Below are 8971 nucleotides of genomic sequence, written 5' to 3'. Positions count from 1 at the left end.
AAAAAAAAAGAAAAAGACTTCCACTGTTTACCTCACGCGTTTTTAATAATCCGCTCTTCAGAGCCTCTGTTTTTCATATTTTCCCTTTGGATTTCCTTAATGTCTCACTTTGTATTTTTTTATATTACGGACAAGATTATTCTAAACACAACCAGATTTTTGTAGTTGAGCCCTGGTTTTGTAAATAATCATTTAAGTACTCCCATCGCTTCATAACCATTGTTTTGGATTTTCTCCTTATTATATCTGTCAATTTTGCTAATTCCAGGTACTCACAAAGTTTCCCCAACCATTCTCTTTTTGTTGGGATGCTTTCCTCTTTCCAATAGCTAGCAATCAAAATTCTTGCCGCTGTTGTCGCGTATAGAAATAAGTTAATTTTATCTTTGGGGATATCTTTATCTAGGATTCCTAATAAATATGCCTCTGCCTTTTTGTGTGTGTGATGTCCTTATCAATTTTTTTATTTTGTCATGGATCATGTCCCAAAAGCTTTTAATCTTTGGGCAAGTCCACCACATGTGGTATAACGTACCTTTTGTTCTGTTACATTTCCAACATTTGTCGTTGTTCCTTTTATTTATTTTTGACAGTCTGTCAGGAGTTAAGTACCATCTGTGGTGAATTTTAAAATTATTCTTGTCTTTCTATTTATATCCAATAGGTGTATTCTTCTGGTTGTAATTGCTTTTAACAGCCACACATGTCACTGTATCTTCCGGAGACTTTCGAAACTCTCTCTGGGATCTTTAAGGACTCCTCTTCGTCTTCTCTTCCTGTCCCTGTTTCTAGCAGTCTCCGTCAATGGCGGAGGATCCCCGTGACTCAGCACACCTCCACACTTCTCTTTCCCTTCTCCCACACAGGTATGTCAGATTTCTCAAGTTATTTTTCCTCAGCGGGTCTGTTTTTTAGTCGTTTATTTTCACTAGTTTACTCTTCTAGTTTTTCCTAATTTCTAGTTTCAGTTCGTTATTTTTGCTCAATCTGGTGTATCTAGACACGCTTTTCTTAAAACACCTTGTGCAATTATTAGCAGAGGGTTTTCGCATGAGCCGCACGGCCCCCTTCTCTGTTGTCTGTTCAGTTTTGTAGTTCTGTCCACAAACTGCTTCTTCCTGCCTCCCCCTCCCTCCACTGAACAGGCAGAGGTTTTCCAATTATTTTCTTTTCTTTCCATTATTTTACAGGGGAGGCATTTGCTTTTCACAGTCTCCTTTTTATAGGAGAGTTCAGCGCTGCCATGCCGGGGAATTGGGGCGTTTGTACCAGAGAGTGGTTTTGCCTCTTTGCGCAAAGGTCTTCCCCTCGTCTTTCTATATCAGTTTTCTTTGTTCTATAATATTGGGAAGCCTCTTCTTTTGCGCTGCCTTAGGCTTCCGCCCTCAGCTTCCCCCCTGAAATCGAGGTGACTTATGCCTAGTCCCTCGTTTTTCCCTCTCTGGCACCAGGTCCGCCTTGAGATTGCAGGAGCGCGGATCTCCACCCGTCTCTCTAGCGGCTGCTCTGGAAGCTTCTGTTTTTTTTAAAAAAATTGTTTTTAAACATTTTCTTTAGCTCATTATATATCATTTCCCAGAAAGCTTTTACCTCTTTACACGTCCACCACATATGGTAAAAACTATCTTCTTTTTCCTTACATGTTGGCCAATTTAACTGGCGTTAAATACCAGTTAATACCACCTATACATCATTTTCATAACATTTTCTTTAAGCGTACTACATACTGTAAAATTACCGTATTTTTGACCTATAGGACGCACTTTTCCCCTCCAAAAATGAAGGGGAAATGTGTGTGCGTCCTATGGGGCGAATGCAGGCTTTCGCTGAAGCCTGGAGAGCGAGAGGCATCGGTACGCACCGACCCCTCTCGCTCTCCAGGCTTCAGGAACCTCTGCGCAAGCCTTGCGAGCCTGGGGGAGTTCCCGCAGGCTTGCAAGGCTTGTGGGCAGCAGCCTGCAGCCCGAAGCATGGGGCGCACTGCGGAGCACGCCCCGTGCTTCGGGCAGATGTCCGCAAGCCCTGCGCGCGTGGCGGGAGGTCCCGCTGGGCTCGCAAGGCTTGCGGATAGCAGCCTGTTCTGGGGGCTGGGGGGGGGAAATAAATTATTTTTATTCATTTCCCCCCCTCCCAAAAAATGAGGTGCGTCCTATGGGCCAGTGCGCCGTATAGGGCGAAAAATACGGTAATACCTTCATTCCATAACCTCTCCCAATCTTCTAACTGTATGCTATGTCCAATATCTTTAGCCCAACATATCATTACCAATTTTACCTCCAAATCCTAATTTTACCTCATAATCCTAATTATGTTTAGCCAGAATTTATTAGGGCTTAACCCAGGTAAGTAGGGTTGGGATTGCAGCATGTATCTTTAAAACACATTCAAAACAGACTTGCCCCCTCAATGAATCTGGGGAACTGTAGTTATTTGGGAGTTGTAGTTTACCCCTGAGAGAGCAACATTTCCTGGGAAATCACATTTCAGGTGATTTTGTATGCAGAGCATAATGATCCATTGATGAGGCTCCAGAGTCCTCATTCCCTGTCCTTGGTACGGGGGTCTCTCCCCCACCCCATTATTTTCAACATTATTTTATGTAATAACAATTTTATAGCTGCCAGTTATAGTTCAGCATTTCCATCTATCCACCAATAATTTGTAAATACAGCATTGGTGTCTATGTAAATCCTAAAAACAAAAGTAAACAATAAAAAACCAAGAATGACACCATAGGAATGCAACAGCAGCAGTGCATAGCTAAAACAGACTGTAAATGAACCCATGCCCCCTTAAGATGGAGCCTGTAAGCCTATACACATTACCTGAGAGTCCTCCTCATTGAGTACATTGGGACTTACTTCTGAGTAACCAGGCAGGGAAGTTTCATTTGATTGGGAGGAAGGAGGGAGAACAAAGGAGCAGCACTATTTAGTACAGTGGTACCTCAGGTTACATACGCTTCAGGTTAAAGACTCCACTAACCCAGAAATAGTGCTTCAGGTTAAGAACTTTGCTTCAGGATAAGAACAGAAATCGTGCTCCGGCGGCGCAGCAGCAGCAGGAGGCTCCATTAGCTAAAGTGGTGCTTCAGGTTAAGAACAGTTTCAGGTTAAGTACGGAGCTCCGGAACGAATTAAGTACTTAACCTGAGGTACCAATGTACAGTTATGATGCTTCAACTGTTCTTAATCTACCCTGACTACAGTGGTGCCCCGCAAGACGAACACCTTGCAAGACGGAAAACCCGCTAGACGAAAGGGTTTTCCGTTTTGGAGGCGCTTCGCAAAACGAATTTCCCTATGGGCTTGCTTCGCAAGACGAAAATGTCTTGCGAGTTCCTGCGGGTTTCCCCCCCTTTCCCCCCTTTTTCTAAGCAGCTAGGCCTCTTATCAGCTGATCTGCTAAGCTTAAAAGCCGCTAAAAGAAGCCGCTAAAAGCCGCTAAAAGCCGCTAAACCGCTAATAGCGCTAATCCGCTAAGCTGTCAATGGGCCTGCTTCGCAAGACGAAAAAACCGCTATACAAAGAGCCTCACGGAACGGATTAATTTCGTCTTGCGAGGCACCACTGTACTATAATCCTATACCCAATTTGATTTACCTGAGACAAAGCTCCATTAAACATTATGAGAATTACATCTGAGTAAAGATGTGTACATTGTACTTAGAATTTGCTATTTAGGGATCTTTGAGTGTCTGGACTTAAGCAGAACAATTTGTTTTTGCCACCTACCCACCCACCCACCCACTATTTGCACAAAATAACTTCAAGGGAATACCTGTGCCAGATGCTTCCCAACTTCTATGAAAAGTGAACAGCAAGACAAGAAGCTGGATAGAAAAGCAGGATTCAGAAGGTCTTTAGGACCCTGGGGCGTTTCTATCAGCTTGTGTCCAAAACTTGCAGTTTGCTCATTGGCTCAAAACAGGGGGAAAGGTCTTGCTTGTTTCTCTCTCTCCCCTCTCAGGAGAGGGAACAAATAGCTTGCTTTCACCCTTTGTAAAGGAAGGTCAGAATCAAGCCAGGGTCCCAAGACACTGTGGGCTTCCTCTGGCTCTCTTCTAAAGAGCCTACTGAATAGGTCTTCCTGTGCAGCTCTAACTGGTTCCCGTCACTGAAGAGAGCAGCTGGTAAGTCATGTTGGTGCAGGATTTCCATCTGTTGAATTTGTTTGGGATGTCCAATGCTTTGGGGGAGAAGATGTTTATAAAAAATTCTAGAATAATGCAACAGGATTTACTGCTTACCCCAAGCCTGGCACTATTGAACCTGTCGCGATTCAAATCGGGTTTTAAAGAACAATGTTCTTACTGTTTATCTTCCTGTCACTAGGTGGACAATAATGAAAATCTGGAACAATTGCACCTGAACTGAATTATTAGTATGATATATTCTAGCATATAGCCTTCTGGGAGAAACTCCCTGATAAGCTATAGGTATTGGTGGTGGTGGTGGTGGGGAGGACAGAAAAGAGATCAAATTGTGGCCATTGTGTTTCCTTTTTTTTTTTTTGTTTTGTTTTGTTATACACATATGTTACAAATATACAAGCATACAAACATACATTTCATACAATCCTTAAAAGTGTTCAAACATACCTACACTCAATCCCACAAATAATTCCTTTTCCCATCACCATCCACCACCCTCACCCCACCCTTGTGTTAGACTTCCAATCTACTCAATTACAATTTCTTTCCACTTCCATTACTTTCTTTCACACACCTTTAACCTAATTTCATACTTCTTTTTCTATTACACATTGTTATCCATCTTATTTAGTATTTCGGTACTTGAAATGGAACTTGTACTTGAAATGGAACTTGTTTAGTCTAATAGGAGTTCTGATTTTTCGATACGATTTTGCAAGTATCTTTCAAACACCTTCCAGTCCCTATCTATCTTCTCTTTTGAGATTCTTCCAATTTCTCCCATTGCTTTGGATATATTGTAGTACTCCAATAATTTGGCAAGCCACTCTATTTTTGTCTATTACTTTTCCAATTTTTCGCAATCAATAGCTTTGCGGCTACCGTTGCATATAAATATAAGGTCTTGTCGTCTTCCTTTAGGCTTCCTGGTACTATTCCCAATAAAAAACCTTCTGGTGTTTTCCTAAATGAATATCTAAATATTTTTTTTCATTTCATTATATATTGTTTCCCAAAATTGTTTGATGTTTAAACAATTCCACCATATATGGATCATAGTACCTTTTCCAGTATTGCATCGCCAGCAGACATCACTACAGTTCTTATTCATTTTTGCTATTCTTTCGGGTGTTAAGTACCATCTATGTTGCATTTTAAGGTAATTTTCTTTCAGTATATAACACATGGTGAATTTCATATCTTCTTTCCACAATTTTTCCCAGGTTGAAAAAAATTATAGGAAAAATAGTACATAAAAACCAGGCTGGATTTGTGGAAGGTAGACAAATAAAGGATAATATTAGAAATATAATAGACATAATGGAATATCTACAAGTAAGAAGAGATAAACAAGCAGCCCTGATTTCAATCGATGCAGAGAAGGCTTTCGATAAAATCTCGTGGGAATTTATGAAAAAACTATTAAAAGAATTGTGTCTAGGTGAAAAATTCCAAAAAGGTATAAATGCAATATATAACCAACAGAAAGCAAAAATTATTATTAATGGAGAGTTTGGAGAAGAAATCAATATCTTTTGATACAAGGTACAAGACAAGGATGCCCCCTATCCCCAATGTTATTTATAATAGTATTAGAGGTTCTATTAGAGAAAATAAGGCAGGACAACCAAATAAGAGGAATAGCAGTTGGTGGAAAAAGATATACGTTAAGAGCCCTTGCAGATGATGTTATGATCACAACAGAAAATCCCCTACAATGTACACCTAGAATATTGGAATGCATAAACGAATATGGCAGATTAGCAGGATTTAAATTAAACTATGGGAAAACCAAAATGTTAGTGAAAAATATGGAAGAAAAAGATAAAGTGAAATTACAAGAAATTACAGGATTGGAAATCAAAAAGAAAATAAAGTATCTTGGAATAAATTTAACAACAAACACTATAGATTTAAGTAATGAGAACTATGGGAAAACATGGAATGAAATAAAAAATGATTTGCAAGTATGGGGAAAATTAAATCTTTTCTTACTAGGGAAAATATCGGTAATAAAGATGAACATATTACCAAGGATGATGTTTTTATTTCAAAGTATCCCAATACTAGGAGGAGATAAATGTTTTAATAATTGGAAAAGAGATTTGGCTAAATTCATATGGTCAGGGAAAAAGCCAAGAATAAAACACAAAATAATGATAGATAAGAAGGAGAGAGGAGGATTTGGTCTCCCTGACATGGAGTTATATCATGATGCGGTGGGTCTGACCTGGCTAAAAGAATGGAATATTCCAGACTCTTGGACTCAAGCGTATATAACGCTCCTGCCAAAACAAGGTACGGACTTGGAATCTGTCTCAAATTATAGACCCATTTCATTGTTAAATGCGGTTTATAAAATTTATGCAGGATTATTGGCTTCATCTTTTTGATATAATTTTTTGTAATAGTTTTCAAATTCTTTTTTAATTTGTGTCATATCCTTTATTGTCCTCTCTTATACTTTTATTTTATTTATTAATTTTTCATTTCTTTGTTTTTTTAATTGCCAGGCAAGGATCTTGCCTGGTTTATTTGCCCATTCAAAATTTTTATATTCCCAAAATTTGATTTGTTGTTCTACCTCCTGTTCTATAATTTTATTATATTCTATATCCTCCCCTCTTTATCTTCATATAACAATTCTGGTTCGTATTTGAAGGGAAGCCTTGCTTTTGCACATGCCTGCATAATGGGAAGCTCTGCTTCTGCACATGACTGTGGCCTGATGGGAAGTCTTGCTTCTAAGCTTTGCTTCTGCACATGATTCTGGCAAACTGTTCTAAGCTGAAACATTCTTAGAATGTTCAGTTCACATTGAGTTCGTACCCTGACCTGTTCTTAATGCATAGTTGACCACATCTACGGATGAATGCTATATCAATCACTAGTAAAAGTTTAATTAGGAGGTTTTCATGCCTGTCTAGTTCTGTGCTCCCTTTCCCAGCCTTTAATCTATTGGTGATTAATGCCTATATGCAACCTTTGCTTTGTACTTGTGTTAACCAATCAGCAATAAGCACATACGTGGCAATGCTGTAATATTCAATAAAAGAGACTCCTCGAGACTTGCTCGAGAGATGCCTCCAATATGACACTCACCACTCGTCTGTCGTTATTTCAACCCAACATCTGGTGACCCCAACATGATTGCCAGATCCCTTACGCAGCCAGCCCCTGTACTTCACTCGACTGGAAAAGACTTAGCGCGCTACTTCGTGAGTATGGAGGGGGGGGATTGACAAAATTCCAAAAAGAGCATGCCAAGGAGCTGCTCCATGTCGTTAGACAGCGGGTGGCAGGTGCTCATATTTCTTTGAATGAAATTGAACAATTGTTATGTGAGATTGCTTGCCAGTGCCCCTGGTATCCGGAATCGGGGTCTTTAGGGTCAGAGGCTTGGCAAAAGATCGGAAAAACTGGAGACCAAAAATATCAGGAGAGGTGCTGGTTCCCAGTCCCAGATCTAGTCATACTGTTGCCAAAACAAAATATAATCTATGCAATATTGAATAGAAGGCAAGCAGATAGACTCCTCTGGCCTCCTTAGCCAGAGGTCAGAGTTGCTGAAACTACCCCAGATCCAAACCTTTCAGGAGCAGAAGGCATCCTGCTTAGTGTAAGTTTTTATTTTCTTTATTGACAGTGCTTTGATTTGCACGGGGAGAAAACCCTTTTTGGAAATGTCATGAAGGAAATTAACCTTTGCTGTTCCAAAGAAGTGAAAATAGGAAGGAAATATTTTAATTCCGATTGCCGCTCTTCCCCACTCTCTTTTTCCTGATTGGTGGAATCATTCATTAGGTCATTTCCTGCCTCTTTATGGGCATGATGTACAGTAATATAGGCAGACTTTGTTCTCATTTCCTACAGGCGCATTAGCCAAGAACACAGGTGTGGCTGCTCTAGTGGTATCAGATTCAGGTTTCCCTCAACAGACAGCAGACCAATCTGCAAAAGGAACACCTAGAAGGGTTTGAAGATGCTGCTGCAGCTGCTCTCTGTCCTCTGGGAGGCCTTGTCCCTGAAGGTCGTTCTGGTGTTTCTGGCTACATTTCTACTTCTTGCTGATTACAAGAGAAATATTCGCCCAAGGAATTACCCCCCAGGGCCCATGCCTCTTCCTTTGCTGGGTAATATGCTACATGTGGATTTCAAGAAGCCTCACATTTCATTACAAAAGGTAAGGATGAAGGAAAAACCTATGGCATGAATTAAATACTACACTGCTGTGCCAGATTTGGGGTGGTGCAAGTGGTTCCCTGGCATAGGGCACTGAGTCAAGTGGGCAAAGAATTGAGAGGATCGATCATTGTGAAGATCCATTTAGGTGTGTCAGATTTTGGTCACTCTCAGGGTGCCATACTACCAAAATATGCCCCTACATTGCACTGGAAAGGAGTGTAAGACCCTGGCTGGAGAAGCAGGTTGAGATGCTTCCAGGTTTAGCATCCTGATTCTGAGAGAGGTCAGCCTGATGTCTGTGAGGAGCCCATATGTGGGGCACCAAGAAAAATGCCTTTCTTTTTGTTTGTTCCCAGAATATGGTATCCAGAAGTGTTTTGCCTCTGAACTTTGAGGATCTATTTTATTCTACAGTTATTTGTAACAAATCTGGGTCTTACAACTGCCTTTCACTTACCGTGGTTGGCAGAGTATTTTGTGTGTGTGTTTGTATGTTTTGTTGCTGCTTGTCCTACCTTGCCCTGTGTGGTAGACTAGGCAAAGTTACTACATGCAAATAAGCAGCAACTCTTGTGAATACATTGCAGGTGGAGGATGGAGGGGGCCTGTCCATGTACAGTCCCCGGAAACCAT

The 8971-nt window shown here is 40.6% G+C and overlaps 1 protein-coding gene across 1 annotated transcript in view; it reads left to right on the top strand.

Annotated features, from left to right (window-relative positions):
* Positions 1-3603: 3603 nt before the first annotated feature.
* The window catches only part of LOC310847730 (uncharacterized protein), a 49719-nt gene continuing 44351 nt past the window's right edge, over positions 3604-8971 (top strand). Inside the window, 2 exon segments of the mRNA XM_083745788.1 lie at positions 3604-4132; positions 8027-8336. Of these exon segments, the coding sequence (XP_083601914.1) occupies positions 8136-8336 (201 nt within the window). The 5' untranslated portion in view covers positions 3604-4132; positions 8027-8135.

The sequence above is a fragment of the Podarcis gaigeae genome (genome assembly GCF_964106915.1).
Source record: "Podarcis gaigeae genome assembly, chromosome: 6".
Lineage (NCBI taxonomy): Eukaryota > Metazoa > Chordata > Lepidosauria > Squamata > Lacertidae > Podarcis > Podarcis gaigeae.
Note: the sequence above shows the minus strand (reverse complement) of the source record. Positions and strands in the feature narration are given on the sequence as shown.